Source organism: Piliocolobus tephrosceles, chromosome 1, assembly GCF_002776525.5.
Source record: "Piliocolobus tephrosceles isolate RC106 chromosome 1, ASM277652v3, whole genome shotgun sequence".
In the NCBI taxonomy this organism is placed as follows: domain Eukaryota; kingdom Metazoa; phylum Chordata; class Mammalia; order Primates; family Cercopithecidae; genus Piliocolobus; species Piliocolobus tephrosceles.
The window spans coordinates 175,984,551-176,004,200 of record NC_045434.1 but is presented as its reverse complement, the minus strand read 5'-3'; the positions used below and the strand labels follow the sequence as shown (position 1 = coordinate 176,004,200).

Here is a 19,650-nt window from a genome sequence, read left to right as displayed (position 1 = left end):
CAGGGTCTAACAGGCCTAGGCTGCAGGATGCTTGCAGGCACTGTTTCCGTTCTCCCCTTACAGAGGAGGAGCTTGGCTCCCAGCCAGCTGGCCAAGAGAAAGCCTGAAGGCGGGTCCTCTAAAGATGAAGACTGGCAACCTGGCCTAGTGGTGAGCACTCAAGGGGACAGGGAAGGGGAGTTTTCTGTTTGGGCAGAAAAGAAGCCAGGACTTGGTTTCTAGGGTTACATAGCCAACTCCAGATGCCTCTTTTGTATGTTCAGTAAACTTTTAATGAGTACTTACTATGTGCCAGGCATTGAACAAGATTAATAAAATCTTTGTCCTCAGAGTAGTCATTAGAAGCTAATATAACCTCAGTTTTCCTGGCGGGAAAAGGTATTCTAAAGCAAAAGAGCCGGTTGGATTGGACCTTTTGACTCTGTTTGAAAAAAAGGGCTACACAACAGCAATTAGCAGCCTGCTCTTTTGCTCCTTGTCCTTTCTGGGCCTCCCTTAGAGTCCTGGGCTCACTTGGGCCTAGATCTGACAGGTTGGGTCCTTCCAGTCCTTGCTCATACTGAAGTACAGTATATTCTACTTTAGGTTGGGCCCTGTGTGCTGCTTCCTGTTTTGGAGGCTTGCTGGGGCTGACTGTGGGCAGGACCTACGTAAACCAAAATAAATAGGACAGTGCAGCATAGACTTCAGAGAATAAGAGCAGTTCAAGAAGTGGGGGCTTGGCCACTGGAACTTTGAAGGAAGGGATCAGCTATGCAAGGACTAGAAGGCACTTTTTGGCAGGAGCAGTGTGCGAATAAGGTGTGGGGTGGGGGTGCTGGTGTTTGTTTCAGGTGTGTCTTATAGGATCGCTGAAGCTTCAAATATCCTGGCAAACTGGCACAAGTGGCTTCTTGCCTAATGGCTTGGAGGGGTTTGCTCAATAGTTGTACCGTGGTGTGCAAGGGGCTCCTCTACCTGTGAAGGAGGCACATTGGCTGCCCCTTGCCACGTACATGGGTCTCAGACTTGAACTTGGGGCAGCATTCTCTGCAGCTGGGTCTACTGTCAGTTGCTGGTTGCTGCTGAAGATGCTTTTAGTGCCAGTGTCCTCATGGCCATGGGTGGCCTGAGTGGGGAGTGGCCTCAATGGCCTGGGAGTTGAAGGCAGCTGTTCTCTTGCCCCTTGGAAACTCAGCGAAGTGTTTGGTTGCTCAGTCATTCCATGGAGCTTTTGGAGTGAAGCTTTGGGGCCACCAGGACTCCATGCTGTTGGTAGACTTGCTCTTCACAGGCCCGTTTTATTTACCTTTTCCATTGCCCCTGCTCAGTTTAGGCAGGTTATTTAACCGCATTAAGCTCCAGTTTTATCACCTCTTAAATAAGGATAATAAATCTATATAATAGAGTAGCTATGAAGATGATACACTATAACATGCGTGAAGAATTTAGCACAGTGCCTGGCACTTAATAAGCACTTCAAGTGTTAGTTGCCATTATGGTGATTTCTGTGGTCTTCTAGACTTCACCTTTCCCAATTCTCTCTCCTAGACTCCTAGGAAACGGAAATCCAGCAGTGAGACCCAGATCCAGGAGTGTTTCCTGTCTCCTTTTCGGAAACCTTTGAGTCAGCTAACCAATCAACCACCTTGTCTGGACAGCAGTCAGCATGTAAGCCAGAACTGCAACCTACATATATATGTCTGTGCCCAGTCACTCAGCCTAGGTAGACTCCTGTCCCTGTAGACTCCTGTCCCTGTAGACTCCCTCAGTGCTTTCTAGAGTGGCCAGAAGACACACATCTGTGGGGGCTTTGGAACTGCCCACAGCTGCTAGGGCCTGCTTAGCGAGGTGTGCCTAACTTGTGCCTGGTTTATAGTAGCTACATGGGCACCAGATATCAGATGGTTCAGATTCCTAAGGAAAGGAGGGTAAAGGAACTAGGATCCTCATGTCAGCTCAGACTCTGACTCTGTATATGACTTCAAGGAGTACCAGAGTCATATATTTCCTCTAGTAAAGTCAAACTTAATCACCACCATGGCAGGTTCTGTGCATTGCCTCATGTAATTCTCACGTTTTAAGATGAGAAAACTGAGTCTCAGAAGGGTTAAGTAATTTGCTCAGAGTGGCTGCAGCAGATCTGCCTAGTTCCAAAGCTTTTCCACTAAGCTTTATGAGTAATATTTTGAAGGAAAACTAGGAATACATAATGGAGATTAGTCATTTGTGCATTCAGCAAACATTTAAACACAGTTTTGTGGCCGGGCAGGGTGGCTCACTCCTGTAATCCCAGCACTTCAGGAGGCCGAGGTGGGTGGATCACCTGAGGTTAGGAGTTTGAGACCAGCCTGGCCAACATGGCTAAGCCCTTTGTCTACTAAAAATACAAAAATTAACTGGGCATGGTGTCATACGCCTGTAGTCCCAGCTACTCAGGAGGCTGAGGCATGAGAATCACTTGAAACCCGGGAGGCAGAGGTTGCAGTGAGTCAAGATCGTTCCACTGCACTCCAGCCTGGGCAAGAGTGAGACTTGGTCTCAAAAAAAAAAAAAAAACCTAACTAAATAAAAACAGTTTTAGGCCAGGCACAGTGGCTCATGCCTGTAATCCCAGCACTTTGGGAGGCCAAGGCAGATGGATCACCTGAGGTCAGGAGTTCAAGACCAGCCTGGCAAACATGTTGAAATCCCGTCTCTATTAAAAATACAGAGAAAATTAGCCAGGCATGGTGGTGCATGCCTGTAATCCCAGCTACTTGGGAGGCTGAGGCAGGAGAATCACTTGAACCCGGGAGGCGGAGGTTGCAGTGAGCCGAGATCGTGCCATTACACTCCAGCCTGGGCGACAAGAGTGAAAATCCATCCCAAAAACAAAAAAACACAACAGTTTTGTGTAATACTTGATAAATATAGATATATCGCATAAGTTATAAAACACAAACACCTGTGAACCCATCATCCAGGACTAGAACATTGTCAAACCCATAATCCCTTTTCCTATTCCCAGAGGTAATCACTATCTTGAATTGTATCCATTATCTTTTACTTTTATGACAGTTTTAGGATACATACAAAAATCACTAATACAGCCTCAGCAACAGAGTGACACTCCATCTCAAAAAAAAAAAATCACTAATACATTTTTTAATTGGTTTTTTGAACTTTAAAAAATGGTGTTGGGTAGGCGTGTTGGTTCACATCTATAATCCCAGCATTCTGGGAGACCGAGGTAGGCGGATGGCTTGAGCTCAGGAGTTTGAGACCAACCCAGGCAACATGGTGAAACCCCATCGCTATCAAAAATACAAAAATAATTAGCTGGGCATGGTGGTGTGTGCCTGTTGTCCCAGCTACCTGGGAGGCTGACATGGGAGGATCGCTTAAGCCTAGGAGGCAGAGGTTGCAGTCAGCCGAGATTGGCACCATTGCACTCCAGCCTGGGTGACAGAACGAGACCCCATCTCAAAAGAAAGAAAATGGTGTTAAAATGGTGTATAATCTTCTGGGACTGTTTCATTCAGGATTTATTCAAAGTTGTCCTGTGTAACTACATGGCATAAGTGCAGTTGTGGGAGTGCATAACAGGAGACCTACGGGTCTGGAGATTGGGGAATACCTGCCTCTGAAAGATGTGCTGTTAAGTCTTGAAAGATATGAGGGGTTAGACAGGTGAAGAGAGTGGAAAACATTCTTATTTATTTATTTATTTTTTGAGACGGAGTCTCACTCAGTTGCCCAGGCTGGAGTGCAGTGGGGTGATTTGGGCTCACTGCAAGCTCCGCCTCTTTGGTTCACACCATTCTGCTGCCTCGGCCTCCCGAGTAGCTGGGACTACAGGCGCCCGCCACCACACCAGGCTAATTTGTTTTGTATTTTCAGTAGAGACAGGGTTTAACCGTGTTAGCCAGGATAGTCTCGATCTCCTGACCTCGTGATCCGCCCGTCTCGGCCTCCCAAAGTGCTGGGATTATAGGCGTGAGCCACCGTGCCCAGCCAGGAGTGAAAAATATTCTAATAGAAGGAACAGCTTATTGGAAAGCCTGGCAGCAATAGAGGCAGGTACTGAAAAGAGAGTGTGGGGAGTTGGGGGATGGTGGTGAGAGATGAGAGTTGGAGAGCTATGCAGAGGCTAAGAGTGGAAGGCCTTTCAGAAGCCATGCTAGGAGAGTCTGGACTAAGGTCATTGAAGAGCTTTAGAAGTGTTTTAAGTGGGGGTGGGAGGTAACAGCAGTGTAGCATATCTGTTGGATGTGGAGAGACTGGAGGGAGGGAAACTAGTGAGAAAGCTATTGCAGGTGGCCAAGCAAGAGAGAATTATGCCCTGGACATGGGTTTTAGGGGAATGGGGAATGGGAAGAAGTAGGTGGATTTTGAGAGATACTTAAAAATTACAAGTGGAAAAACTTGGGATTGATTACATGTGGGGAGAGGGAAAATTGAGGATGAAGTTGGGATTTTAGGCTTGGGCAAGGTGGATGGATGGTGGTGCCATTTGCTGAGATAGGGAACGCAGAAGAGGAATGGCATTTGGTGGGAGGGAGATGGCGGGCACTGTAATCAGGGGGCCTATGAAGTTGAATGTATTATACAAAAGCTATTGTCTTTTAATAGCAAAGTTACAGGAATAGAACAGAAGATAGACAACATTAAAAATGTACTTGCAGGCCAGGTGTGGTGGTGCATACCTGTAATCCCAGTACTTTGGGAGGCCGAGGCAGGAGGATCACTTGAGCCCAGGAGTTTGAGACCAACTTGAGCAACATAGTGAGACCCTATCTCTAAAAAACAATAAATAAATGGGCTGTATGTGGTTGCATGTGACTGTAGTCCCAGCTACTCTGGAGACTGAGGTGGGAGGATCGTTTCACCTGAGGTGGTCAAGGGTGCAGTGACACATGATACTGTCACTGCACTCCACCCTGAGTGACAGAGACCCTGTCTCAAAAGGAAAAAAATACTTGCATATAGGAAAATTCAGAAAAGTATAGTTAATGGGTAGAATCTGCTGTGTGATAAGAATGCTACTAACACTGTTTAGTTGCTGTCAATAAGAAATTGTATTTTAAAAAATCCATTGTCCAGAAGATATGAACAGGTTTGTTTATAATTGTTATAGAATGGAAGTGCTGAAACTTGTTCACTGAAACATTTTGACTTGTATTAATGCTTTACATCTCTACATTTATATTAAGAATTCACACAAAAGGCCGGGCAAGGTGGCTCACGCCTGTAATTCCAGCACTTTGGAAGGCTGAGGTGGGCGCATCACGAGGTCAGGAGATCGGAGATTGAGACCATCCTGGCTAACACGGTGAAACTCCGACTCTACTAAAAAATACAAAAAATTAGCTGGGCATGGTGGTGGGCACCTGTAGTCCCAGCTACTTGGGAGGCTGAGGAATGGTATGAACCCGGGAGGTGGAGCTTGTAGTGAGCTGAGATCGCGCCATTGCACTCTAGCCTGGTGATAGAGTGAGACTCCATCTAAAAAAATTAAAAAAAAATTCACACAAAAAATGAAAATGATGGAAAAATGCAATACTTGATTTCTGTCCCTTATTTTTCTACTCACGGTGATATACTTAGGTATTCCTTTTTTTTTTTTTTGAGACAGGGTCTTATGTTCTCACCCAGACTGGAGTGCAGTGATGCTATCTTGGCTCACCTCCTTACTTATCTCCATTCTCCTTCAGCTGGAGCTTGGTGAGCTAACACTGCACTTAGAGAGCGATGGTGGTCTTTAATTCCTTTTAAAATCAGAAGAAAAAAAATACATAGTAATCTAGCCTGATTATATTATTATATTTATCTTTATACCAACGCAGTCTTTTTTGTTTTTGTTTTTTCTTTTTTTTCATAGGGAGTCTTGCTCTGTCGCTTAAAATGGAGTGCGGTGGCGTGATCTTGGTGCACTGCAACCTCCGCCTCCCAGGTTCAGGCTATTCTCCTGCCTCAGCCTCCTGAGTAGCTGGGATTACAGGCACCCACCACCACGCCTGGCAAATTTTTGTATTTTTAGTAGAGACACGGTTTTACAGTGTTGGCCAGGCTGGTCTTGAACTCTTGACCTTGAGTGATCTACCTGCCTTGGCCTCCCAAAATGCTAGTATTACAGGAGTGAGCCGCTGCATCTGGCCTTTTTTTTTTTTTTTAAATGGAGGAAGGGGCCCCAAAGGCAAGAGTGCCTGGGGCTCACAGGAGTCATAGTGTGGCCTTGGAGATGAGGACTTTAGCCTTAGACATGATGATTTTGAAGTCCCTGCAGGAGATCTAGGTCTGCAGTCGGTTGCAAATGTGGATGTGGAGTGAGGTATAACTAGAAATCTATCTGGGACTCATTAGCATAGATATATTTTATACCTGGTAAATGGATTGGTGAATGTGTAGTCAGAAGATCTGAGGGCTAAACCCTGCGCCCTGGGGAGCACTGACTTTGTTTTCTTTTCTGAGACAGGGTCTCGCTGTGTTGCCCAGGCTGGAATGCAGTGGTGCAATCACAGGTCACTGCAGCCTCAATCTCAGGCTCGGGTATTGCTGTCACCTCAGCCTCTGGAGTAGGTAGGACCACAGACATGCGCCACCACACCTGGCTAATTTTTTTTTTTTTTTTTTTTTGAGACGGAGTCTGGCTCTGTCGCCCAGGCTGGAGTGTGGTGGCCGGATCTCAGCTCACTCCTGCCTCCGCCTCCCAAGTAGCTGGGACTACAGGCGCCCACCTCGTCGCCCGGCTAGTTTTTTGTATTCTTTAGTAGAGACGGGGTTTCACCCTGTTAGCCAGGATGGTCTCAATCTCCTGACCTCGTGATCCGCCCGTCTCGGCTCCCAAAGTGCTGGGATTACAGGCTTGAGCCACCGCGCCCGGCCTGCTAATTTTTAAATGATATGTAGAGACCAGGTCTCACTATGTTGCCCAGGCAGGTTTCAAACTCCTGGGTTCTAGCAATCCTCCTGTCTTGGCCTCCCAGAGTGCTGGGATTACAGATGTGTGTCACTGCAGCTGGTTGGGAGCACTGAGCTCTGGGGGTGGGGTGAGGGTTAAAAGGCAGAGGAAAAAGAGCTCGTTAGGGGACTGAAGATGAGATCCTGGAAAGGTGGAGAGTAGTGTCATGGAAGTCAAAGGCAGAAAATATTTGAGAAAGAGTGGCCAGCTTCGTCAAGTAAGATACATGTCCATTGGAATTAGGGTCATGTAGGCCATTCGTGATCTTGGCCAGAGTGGAAGGGGCAGAAGACAGGAAGAGTGGGAGGAAAGAAGGGGAGCTATATAACTTAGTAGAAGTTTGCCTGTGGAGGGGAGGAGATAAGGAATCAAATGAATATTTGTTTTTAAGATAGGAGATAATTAAGTCAATTTTGAATACTGGTAAGAGCTAGTAGAGAGGGAGAGGCTGAGATACAGAGTGATCAGTCATAACAGAGTGATTCTCTGCAGAAATGGGAAGCTTTAGCCTTGGTGGGGAGGAGGGATGCTGTCTCTCATCTATCAGAAGGAAAAATTGGTATGAATTATCAGTAACCAAATGAACAGAGAATGAGAGCATGCTGCCTCCCTGCCCCCTCCTATAGAGACTGGTGAGTCACCAGACCAGATCCCTGCAGGTTGGCCATTCTTTTTTTTTTTTTTCATTATTTATTTATTTATTTATTTTTTTGAGACAGGGTCTTGCTCTGTGGCCCAGCCTGGAGTACAGTGGCGCGATCTCGGCTCACTGCAACTTCCACCTCCCAGGTTCAAGTGATTCTTGTGCCTCAACCCCCCAAGTAACTGGGATTATAGGTGCCCGCCACCATGCCCAGCTCAGTTTTTTGTATTTTTAGTAGAGAGGGGGTTTCACCATGTTGGCAAGGCAGGTCTTGAACTCCTGACCTCAAGTGACCTGCCTGCCTTGACCTCCCAAAGTGCTGGGATTATAGGCGTGCACTGTGCCTGGCCAGCCATTCCATTTTGCAGACTGAGCCCTCAGATGTTTTTGGCCAGGGGTCTCCACATTCTTCCTTACCAGTTATGCAAGCCTGTAGTTCTCCCTGCAGAACCTATGATTCCTGTGTTCTATTGAAAGTCTTTTTAAATTTGGAGCATACATTCTTGGCTACTCAGAGCCTCAAATCTAGCCTTCTGTACTGATAATTTTGAAAATATTTCTGTTTTAGAATTGATGCTATATTAAAAAGAAAATTAGGGTCTATCTCCTTTTCCTCTCATTTGACTTAAGAGTAGCTTTTTTTTTTCCTTTGAGGCAGGTCTTGCTGTCACCCAGGCTGGAGTGCAATGGGGTAATCATAGCTCACTGCAGCCTTGAACTCCTAGGCTCAAGTGATCTTCCCGCCTCGGCCTTCTGAGTAGCTGGGACCATGTGCCACAGTGCCTGGGTAATTTTTAAATTTTGTTTAGGGGGTGTGTCAGGCGGGGTCTCACTACGTTGCCTTAGACTGGTCTCAAAATCCTGGACTTAAGCAGTCCTCCCACCTCAGCCTCCCAAAGCACTGGGGTTATAAGCATGAGCCACTGCACTGGCCAAGGGTCCTTTTTGTTAGCATCTTTCATAATGATTATCATTGCTGTTCATAGTTACAGTCATGCTAATTAAAAATAGTAAAGGCTGGGCATGATGGCTCATGCCTATAATCCCAGCACTTTGGGAGGCCGAGGTGAGAAGATCCCTTGAGCCAGGACTTAGAGACTGCAGTGAGGTATGATCACCACTACTGTACTCCAGCCTGGGCGACAAAGTGAGACCCTGTCTGTTTAAAAAAAAAAAAAAAAAGAGTCAATAAAGGATTTTATTCACATGCAAAGAAGTTTGCAAATAAACAAAAGCATTTGAGTTTTTTGCCAACTTTGCCCTCATGTTATGTTACTTAGTGTGATATTGTCATGTTATTTAGTGTGATAAGGAAGTTCATTTCTACATACTTGTTTTCTGTCTTCTAATATCACAAAAAAAGTTCATTACTTTTTTTTGAATTTAAAGTGCATTTGAGGCCAGTCGCGATGGCTCATTCCTGTAATCCCAGTACTTTGGGGGGCCAAGGTGGACGGATCACTTGAGGTCAGGAGTTCAAGACCAGCCTGGCCAACTTGGTGAAACCCTGTCTCTACTAAAAATACCAAAATTAGTGAGGTGTGGTGGTGTGCGCCTGTAGTCCCAGCTACTTGGGAGGCTGAGGCAGGAGCATTGCTTGAACCCGGGAGGCAGAGGTTGCAGTGAGCTGAGATTGCGCCATTGCACTCCAGCTGGGTGACAGAGCGAGCCTCCGTCTTCAAAAAAAAAAAAAAAACCCAAAAAACAAATAAAGTACATTTGAGTTTCTAGACATTTATGATGTGTGAAGAAATGAGTCAGAAAACAAAGGTAAAAATATCAGGGCAGGCTTGCTTTTTTCTCCTACTAGACGACGTTTTTTGCTAGAAGGGACATTTTTTCATTACTGGTTTTTCCACTAATATATTCCCATTAAAACTGCCTTCAGGGTCTCTGCTCTTTATTTCTCTTTGATCTCTTGGGTTCCAGCTCTGGTTTTGTTGAGGTTCATAGGCTATCACAGTTCCGCAAAGGGCTCAGGTGTGTGTGGACCAGAACTTCCATGGGAGCTGTCAGAGTTAGTTCAGTGTTAATTTTTATGCCTTCTCTACTCCTGCCCTAGCCCCATAGCCCATGGAATAATGCTGGTTCAAGGCAGAAGTGCTTGTAGAGAGGCTTCTTGCCCTTAGGTGGAGGAGTCACCAGTGCTACCTCTCTAGGACCCACATGTCTACCTGCTGTCACCCTTGTCCCACTTGCTTTTTCTTAGTGTTGGGCTTAGCTTCTCTCTCATGTCCCTTTCTCATGTTCCTTCTCTTGTGCTTTACATGGCAGGAAGCTGCTGGGTCTGGGCTGATGTGTATGGCTGTACTCAGACTGGGTGAGAGGCCATATTGCCTACTGAGTACAAGTAAGGACACTAGAACTGGGAAAGTCCTGCGTTTATGATGGCTTTGTGATTTGAGAAAGTGGCTTAATCACCCTGAGCTTCAGTTTGCTCATCTGTAAAATGGGAATACCAGTAATATATGGACCTCATACAGCTGTTGGGATTAAATGGTAACATGAATGCAAAAAGCTTAGCTCTGTGTCTAGCATACCTTGGTAGCCATCATTATTTTTATTTATATTTTTAAATATATATTTTAAAAATAGAGATGGGGTCTTGCTATATTGCCCAGGCTGGTCTCGAACTCCCAGACCTAAGTGATCCTCCTGCCTTGGCCTCCCAAAGTGTTAGGATTACAGGTGTGAGCCACCATGCTCGGCCTGGTGGTGGTAATATTATTTTATTAATACTATGGCTCCCATTTCTCCTACTATCACTACTTTTTGATTAGCTGTTTAGTTCCCAAGGAGGCTGATGTGAGTATTAGATATATTAGGCAGAACTGATGTGGCCAAAAAAAAAATTGTGAGGTATGTGAGGTATGCTTGGGAAGGTGTAGTCCTATATGACAGTGGTTAAACGCAGACATTGGACTTCTCTGTTATTACTCGGGTTGGCTGAGTCTGTGGTAGTTGCTTTCCAAGGTGCTATACCCTAGGGAAGAGCTAGGGATGCTCACTGGCATCTTTAATGAGTGAATGGTTTCATGGCTTCTAAGCCTCATGGTTGACTGAGGCTGGGCCCTTCTGCTATCCCTGGATACTTGTAGAACCTTACATAAAGCCTCGAAGATGGATGCTGTTGTACCAAACCTAATGTGAAGCATATCATGATATTGTCTCATAACATCTCCAATCAGTCCTGAATCCCTCTTTCTCCTTTCTTTTTAGGAAGCATTTATTCGAAGCATTTTGTCAAAGCCTTTCAAAGTCCCCATTCCAAATTATCAAGGTAAAATGGAGGTTTTTCTATTTTTGAAATCAGTCATATGTATGTGTGCCTGAATAAATTAAAAACCTGCTTTTGTAAATACAAGCTTAGCTGGGAATTGAAGGTGCCAGTCCAGCGGTGGCTGTGTTTGGGGTGACCCTCCTGAGGCCTGCATGAAAACTATGTTAGCCTCAGTAAGGGCTGCCAAGACTAACTGCCCCTCATCTTCTTGGTAGAGGTGTCCCAGTGCTCAGAAAGTTCCTGGTGGGCCAAGATGGCTGATGGATCTGGGCTTCATTCAATCCAAGTGCATTCAGTAGCATCTCTTTTATGAGGCTGACTGTGTGGGAGGCCTAAATTCTGTAAGGTTTTTTCCCTGTCTCATATGGGGTACAGCATGATGCTAAAACTGGGGCTTGGAGGAGTAGGGAGGCCAGCTTTCTCTCTCTCTCTCTTTTTTTTTTCTTTTTTTAAAATTTAATAGAGATAAGATTTCACTATGTTGACCAGGCTGATCTCGAACTCCTGGCCTCAAGTGATCCTCCCACCTCGACCTCTCAAAAAGTGTTGGGACTACAGGCTTGAGACACTATGCTTGGCTGTGGCCAGCTCTTAGGAGCTCTCAGAAAGCTCTCTGAAAGCCCCATTTAGAATTTCAGGCCTTCCCAGGATTGTGTTGAGTTGAAATGAACCAGACCTGGCACCTCAGAAGTTTGTAATGGAATGGGAGAAATAAAACAGGAAAAGCTCTGATTCAAAGCAGAATAATTCTGGGGACTGGGTGTGGTGGCTCACGCCTGTAATACCAGCACTTTGGGAGGCCAAGGTGGGCAGATCACCTGAGGTCAGGAGTTCAAGACCAGCCCGGACAACATGGTGAAACCCTGTCTCTACTAAAAAAATACAAAAATTAGCCAGATGTGACGGGCGCCTATAATCCCAGCTTCTTGGGAGGCTAAGGCAGGAGAATTGCTTGAACCCAGGAGGCAGAGGTGGCAGTGAGCCAAGATTGTGCCATTGCACTCTAGCCTGGGCAATAGAGTGAGACTCCATCTCTGAAAAAAGCAGAATGGGATAATGGTCATGTAGAGATGCCCAAACTGAGTTTGGAGGCATTCTCAGAGAGAGAGCGTCATATGGGAGCTCAAGAAATGTTATGTGAAGGACAAGTATTTGAGTTGGGCTTGCTGGAGCTCCTAAACATAGGTTCAGGTGATGGAATGATTATTGGTTTGTAGGTCCTCTGGGCTCTCGGGCATTGGGCCTGAAAAGGGCTGGGGTCCGCCGGGCCCTCCATGACCCCCTGGAAAAAGATGCCTTGGTTCTGTATGAGCCTCCCCCGCTGAGCGCCCATGACCAGCTGAAGCTTGACAAGTATGTGCACTGGTATTTCGTAAGCAGTTCTGGTCCTCTGTACATGCATGCATACTTGGGAGGGTAGAGGGTATTTTGGTGTGATTTCTCTTTAGGATTGGCATGTGTTTTCAGAGAGTAGATGATTGGGGAAGGAGACTGCCTGGGGAAGAGCCTGTGGTCATGTCCAGTGAGTGGGCATTCCTCATCCCCTCCTGCCTTCCCAGGATGCTCACTTAGGAGGAGGAGTGATTGAGGTGATGACATAGGGAACCCATTCCTCTCTGAGCTAACTTTCTAACTCCTAAAGTAGGAATTTGCTATGGTTTTATGACTTATCAGCCAAGAAGGTCTTCTCTTAGGCAGCTGCCTCTGTTGCCTCTGGATCAGCAGGACACAGCTTCCTGAGGGTGCTCCCTTGCCCATGTCTGAGCACATTGTTTTCTTTGCTGTGTTTTCTCAGGGAGAAACTCCCTGTCCATGTGGTTGTTGACCCTATTCTCAGTAAGGTTTTGCGGCCTCATCAGAGAGAGGTAAATGAGGGTGAGGGGAATGAGGTGTGGGCTAGGGGCTGAGCCTGGGAGACTACCATCCCTGGGACAGCAGCAGCGTAGGTGCCAAAGTGGACTGAAGGCTGTTATTCTCTAGGGAGTGAAATTCCTGTGGGAGTGTGTCACCAGTCGGCGCATCCCTGGCAGCCATGGGTGTATCATGGCTGATGAGATGGGCCTGGGAAAGACGCTGCAATGCATCACATTGATGTGGACACTTTTGCGTCAGAGTCCAGAGTGCAAGCCAGAAATTGACAAGGCAGTGGTGGTGTCGCCTTCCAGCCTGGTGAAGAACTGGTATAATGAGGTTGGGAAATGGCTTGGAGGGAGGCTCCAACCTCTGGCCATCGATGGAGGATCTAAGGATGAAATAGACCAAAAACTGGGTATGGAGCCTTAACAAACATGGCTGCACTCTCCTGCATAGCCTGCTGCTTTCTTGTGTGTATGCTCACTTATGGCTGGGGGGGGAGGGCAATGCAGGGGTAGCAGAAAATAGAATTTCCATTGAAAATAGTTGAAGTGGAGCCAGTTGTTTCCAGGCTAAATTAAAAAACTGTCGAGTTTTTTTTTTTTTTTAAAGATTCTGAATTGTTCCCTTGACACCTTTTCTGTTGTAGAAGGATTCATGAACCAGCGTGGAGGCAGAGTGCCTTCTCCCATCCTCATCATTTCCTATGAGACCTTCCGCCTTCATGTTGGAGTCCTCCAGAAAGGAAGTGTTGGTCTGGTCATATGTGACGAGGTACTTGACTCTCAGCAGTCTGGGTCGTAGGAGAAAATCTGTCAAAATCTCTTCACCGAGTATTGCCTTCCAAGGGCTGTGCTAGTCATTGGGGAATGCTGAAGACAGGATGCTGCCTTGGAGACAAGTGATAGGGAGAGCCTGTGATACCAAAATACAAGATACTGTCTGCCAAAAGAGGGCTTAAACAATGCTTAGAACTCCGAGGAGAGTGAGATGCTGGGGACTGATTGGCTTTGTTGTCTCCAGATAGTATCCCTGGACTAAAGAAGGACCTTGAAGGGTGGGTGGCAGTGTTTAGAGGATATAAACCAGAAAGTGAGAAAAGTCTCAACTTAGAGATTTATTTTGCCAAGGTTGAGGATGCTCTGGGGAAAAAGAGACACAAGCTACAGTAGGATCTGTAGCCTGTGCTTTTTCCAAAGAGGTTTTTGAGGACTTCAATATTTAAAGGGGGACTGGGCACGATGATTCACGCCTGTAATCCCAGCACTTTGGGAGGCTGAGGTGAGTGGATCACTTGAGCCCAGAAGTTTGGGACCAGCCTGGGCAACATGGTGAAACCCCACCTCTACCTAAAAAAGATAAAAATATTAGTCAGGTGTGGTGGTGCACCTGTAGTCCCAGCTACTCAGGAGGCCGAGGTGGGAGAATCAGCTGAGCCCGGGAAGTGAGCTGAGATTGCGCCACTGCACTCCAGCCTGGATGATGGGGTGTGAAACCCTGTCTCAAAACACACATATGGCCAGGTGCGGTGGCTCATGCCTGTTATCAGGACTTTGGGAGGCCGAGGCGGGTGGATCATGAGGTCAGGAGTTTGAGACCAGCCTGGCCAAGATGGTGAAACCCCATCTTTACTAAAAATACAAAAATTAGCTGGGCACAGTGGCAGGCACCTGTAATCACAGCTACTCGGGAGGCTGAGGCAGAAGAATCTCTTGAACCCAGGAGGCGGAGGTTGCAGTGAGCCTAGATCATACCACTGCACTCTAGCCTGGGTGACAGAGCAAGACTCCGTCTCAAAAAAACAAATTAAAAAAAAAACAAAGGGCGGAGCAAGATGGCCGAATAGGAGCAGCTTCAGTCTCCAACTCCCAGCGCGAGCGACACAGAAGACCGGCGATTTCTGCATTTTCAACTGAGGTACTGGGGTCATCTCACTCGGGAGTGCCGGACAATCGGTGCTGGTCAGCTGCTGCAGCCCGACCAGCGAGAGCTGAAGCAGGGCGAGGCATCGCCTCACCTGGGAAGCGCGAGGGGGAAGGGAGTCCCTTTTCCTAGCCAGGGGAACTGAGACACACAACACCTGGAAAATCGGGTAACTCCCACCCCAATACTGCGCTGTAACACCGGCACACCGGAGATTGTATCCCACACCTGGCTGGGAGGGTCCCACGCCCACGGAGCCTCTCTCCTTGCTAACACAGCAGTCTGCGGCAATCTAACCGCAAGGCAGCAGCGAGGCTGGGGGAGGGGCGCCCGCCATCGCTGAGGCTTAAGTAGGTAACTAAAGCCGCTGGGAAGCTGGAACTGGGTGGAGCTCACAGCAGCTCAAGGAAACCTGCCTGTCTCTGTAGACTGCGCCTCTGGGGACAGGGCTCAGCTAAAGGAGTAGAAGCCTGTGAAACGTGAACGACTCTGTCTGACAGCTTTGAAGAGAGCAGGGGATCTCCCAACACGGAGGTTGAGATCTGAGAAGGGGCAGTCTGCCTGCTCAAGTGAGTCACTGACCCCTGAGTAGCCTAACTGGGAGACATCCCCCACTAGGGGCAGTCTGACACCCCACACCTCACAGGGTGGAGTACACCCCTGAGAGGAAGCTTCCAAAGCAAGAATCAGACAGGTGCACTCACTGTTCAGCAATATTCTATCTTCTGCAACCTCTGCTGCTGATACCCAGGCAAACAGGGTCTGGAGTGGACCTCAAGCAATCTCCAACAGACCTATAGCGGAGGGTCCTGACAGTCAGAAGGAAACCTATCAAACAGGAAGGACACCTAAATCAAAACCCCATCAGTACGTCACCATCATCAAAGACCAGTGACAGATAAAACCACAAAGATGGGGAAAAAGCAGGGCAGAAAAGCTGGAAATTCAAAAAATAAGAGCGCATCTCCTCCTGCAAAGGAGCACAGCCCATCGCCAGCAACGGATCAAAGCTGGTCAGAGAATGATTTTGATGAGATGAGAGAAGAAGGCTTCAGTCCATCAAACCTCTCAGAGCTAAAGGAGGAATTACGTACCCAGCGCAAAGAAACTAAAAATCTTGAAAAAAAAGTGGAAGAATTGACAGCTCGACTAATTAATGCAGAGAAGGTCATAAACGAAATGACAGAGATGAAAACCATGTCACGAGAAATACGTGACAAATGCACAAGCTTCAGTAACCGACTCGATCAACTGGAAGAAAGAGTATCAGCGATTGAGGATCAAATGAATGAAATGAAGCGAGAAGAGAAACCAAAAGAAAAAAGAAGAAAAAGAAATGAACAAAGCCTGCAAGAAGTATGGGATTATGTCAAAAGACCAAATCTACGTCTGATTGGGGTGCCTGAAAGTGAGGGGGAAAATGGAACCAAATTGGAAAACACTCTACAGGATATCATCCAGGAGAACTTCCCCAACCTAGCAGGCCAGGCCAACATTCAAATTCAGGAAATACAGAGAACGCCACAAAGATACTCCTCCAGAAGAGCAACTCCAAGACACATAATTGCCAGATTCACCAAAGTTGAAATGAAGGAAAAAATCTTAAGGGCAGCCAGAGAGAAAGGTCGGGTTACCCACAAAGGGAAGCCCATCAGACTGACAGCAGATCTCTCGGCAGAAACTCTACAAGCCAGAAGAGAGTGGGGGCCAATATTCAACGTTCTTAAAGAAAAGAATTTTAAACCCAGAATTTCATATCCAGCCAAACTAAGTTTCATCAGTGAAGGAGAAATAAAATTCTTTACAGATAAGCAAATGCTTAGAGATTTTGTCACCACCAGGCCTGCCTTACAAGAGACCCTGAAGGAAGCCCTAAACATGGAAAGGAACAACCGGTACCAGCCACTGCAAAAACATGCCAAAATGTAAAGACCATTGAGCCTAGGAAGAAACTGCATCAACTAATGAGCAAAATAACCAGTTAATACCATAATGGCAGGATCAAGATCACACATAACAATATTAACCTTAAATGTAAATGGACTAAATGCTCCAATTAAAAGACACAGACTGGCAAACTGGATAAAGAGTCAAGACCCATCAGTCTGCTGTCTTCAGGAGACCCATCTCACATGCAGAGACATACATAGGCTCAAAATAAAAGGATGGAGGAAGATCTACCAAGCAAATGGAGAACAAAAAAAAGCAGGGGTTGCAATCCTAGTCTCTGATAAAACAGACTTTAAACCATCAAAGATCAAAAGAGACAAAGAAGGCCATTACATAATGGTAAAGGGATCAATCCAACAGGAAGAGCTAACTATCCTAAATATATATGCACCTAATACAGGAGCACCCAGATTCATAAAGCAAGTCCTTAGAGACTTACAAAGAGACTTAGACTCCCATACAATAATAATGGGAGACTTCAACACTCCACTGTCAACATTAGACAGATCAACGAGACAGAAAGTTAACAAGGATATCCAGGAATTGAACTCATCTCTGCACCAAGCGGACCTAATAGACATCTATAGAACTCTCCACCCCAAGTCAACAGAATATACATTCTTCTCAGCACCACATCACACTTATTCCAAAATTGACCACATAATTGGAAGTAAAGCACTCCTCAGCAAATGTAAAAGAACAGAAATTATAACAAACTGTCTCTCTGACCACAGTGCAATCAAACTAGAACTCAGGACTAAGAAATTCAATCAAAACCGCTCAACTACATGGAAACTGAACAACCTGCTCCTGAATGACTACTGGGTACATAACGAAATGAAAGCAGAAATAAAGATGTTCTTTGAAACCAATGAGAACAAAGATACAACATACCAGAATCTCTGGGACACATTTAAAGCAGTGTGTAGAGGGAAATTTATAGCACTAAGTGCCCACAAGAGAAAGCAGGAAAGATCTAAAATTGACACTCTAACATCACAATTAAAAGAACTAGAGAGGCAAGAGCAAACACATTCAAAAGCTAGCAGAAGGCAAGAAATAACTAAGATCAGAGCAGAACTGAAGGAGATAGAGACACAAAAAACCCTCCAAAAAATCAATGAATCCAGGAGTTGGTTTTTTGAAAAGATCAACAAAATTGACAGACCGCTAGCAAGATTAATAAAGAAGAAAAGAGAGAGGAATCAAATAGACGCAATAAAAAATGATAAAGGGGATATCACCACTGACCCCACAGAAATACAAACTACCATCAGAGAATACTATAAACACCTCTACGCAAATCAACTAGAAAATCTAGAAGAAATGGATAATTTCCTGGACGCGTACCCTCTTCCAAGACTAAACCAGGAAGAAGTTGAATCCCTGAATAGACCAATAGCAGCCTCTGAAATTGAGGCAACAATTAATAGCCTGCCCACCAAAAAAAGCCCAGGACCAGATGGATTCACAGCTGAATTCTACCAGAGGTACAAGGAGGAGCTGGTACCATTCCTTCTGAAACTATTCCAATCAATAGAAAAAGAGGGAATCCTCCCTAACTCATTTTATGAGGCCAGCATCATCCTGATACCAAAGCCTGGCAGAGACACAACAAAAAAAGAGAATTTTAGACCAATCTCCCTGATGAACATCGATGCAAAAATCCTCAATAAAATCCTGGCAAACTGGATTCAGCAGCACATCAAAAAGCTTATCCACCATGATCAAGTGGGCTTCATCCCTGGGATGCAAGGCTGGTTCAACATTCGCAAATCAATCAACGTAATCCAGCATATCAACAGAACCAAAGACAACAACCACATGATTATCTCAATAGATGCAGAAAAGGCTTTTGACAAAATTCAACAGCCCTTCATGCTAAAAACGCTCAACAAATTCGGTATTGATGGAACGTACCTCAAAATAATAAGAGCTATTTATGACAAACCCACAGCTAATATCATACTGAATGGGCAAAAACTGGAAAAGTTCCCTTTGAAAACTGGCACAAGACAGGGATGCCCTCTCTCACCACTCCTATTCAACATAGTGTTGGAAGTTCTGGCTAGGGCAATCAGGCAAGAGAAAGAAATCAAGGGTATTCAGTTAGGAAAAGAGGAAGTCAAATTGTCCCTGTTTGCAGATGACATGATTGTGTATTTAGAAAACCCCATCGTCTCAGCCCAAAATCTTCTTAAGCTGATAAGCAACTTCAGCAAAGTCTCAGGATACAAAATTAATGTGCAAAAATCACAAGCATTCTTATACACCAGTAACAGACAAGCAGAGAGCCAAATCAGGAATGAACTTCCATTCACAATTGCTTCAAAGAGAATAAAATACCTAGGAATCCAACTTACAAGGGATGTAAAGGACCTCTTCAAGGAGAACTACAAACCACTGCTCAGTGAAATCAAAGAGGACACAAACAAATGGAAGAACATACCATGCTCATGGATAGGCAGAATCAATATTGTGAAAATGGCCATACTGCCCAAGGTAATTTATAGATTCAATGCCATCCCCATCAAGCTACCAATGAGTTTCTTCACCGAATTGGAAAAAACTGCTTTAAAGTTCATATGGAACCAAAAAAGAGCCCGTATTGCCAAGACAATCCTAAGTCAAAAGGACAAAGCCGGAGGCGTCACGCTACCTGACTTCAAACTATACTACAAGGCTACAGTAACCAAAACAGCATGGTACTGGTACCAAAACAGAGATATAGACCAATGGAACAGAACGGAGCCTTCAGAAATAATGCCACACATCTACAACCATCTGATATTTGACAAACCTGAGAAAAACAAGAAATGGGGAAAGGATTCCCTATTTAATAAATGGTGCTGGGAAAATTGGCTAGCCATAAGTAGAAAGCTGAAACTGGATCCTTTCCTTACTCCTTATACAAAGATTAATTCAGGATGGATTAGAGACTTAAATGTTAGACCTAATACCATAAAAACCCTAGAAGAAAATCTAGGTAGTACCATTCAGGACATAGGCACGGGCAAGGACTTCATGTCTAAAACACCAAAAGCAACGGCAGCAAAAGCCAAAATTGACAAATGGGAT

General features: G+C 45.5%; 1 protein-coding gene across 5 annotated transcripts in view; it reads left to right on the top strand.

Moving 5' to 3' along the window:
* RAD54L (RAD54 like) overlaps positions 1-19,650 on the top strand; it is a 42,526-nt gene that overhangs the window by 895 nt on the left and 21,981 nt on the right. For 4 of the 5 annotated variants that reach the window (XM_023221497.2, XM_031934161.1, XM_023221499.1 and 1 more), the window contains 7 exons: positions 64-150; positions 1,531-1,650; positions 10,785-10,845; positions 12,063-12,198; positions 12,641-12,710; positions 12,826-13,114; positions 13,349-13,473. In XM_023221497.2, coding sequence (XP_023077265.1) covers positions 64-150; positions 1,531-1,650; positions 10,785-10,845; positions 12,063-12,198; positions 12,641-12,710; positions 12,826-13,114; positions 13,349-13,473 — 888 coding nt within the window. The remainder of the gene's footprint in view (positions 1-63; positions 151-1,530; positions 1,651-10,784; positions 10,846-12,062; positions 12,199-12,640; positions 12,711-12,825; positions 13,115-13,348; positions 13,474-19,650) is intronic. The other variant, XM_023221500.1, reaches the window with a different exon arrangement.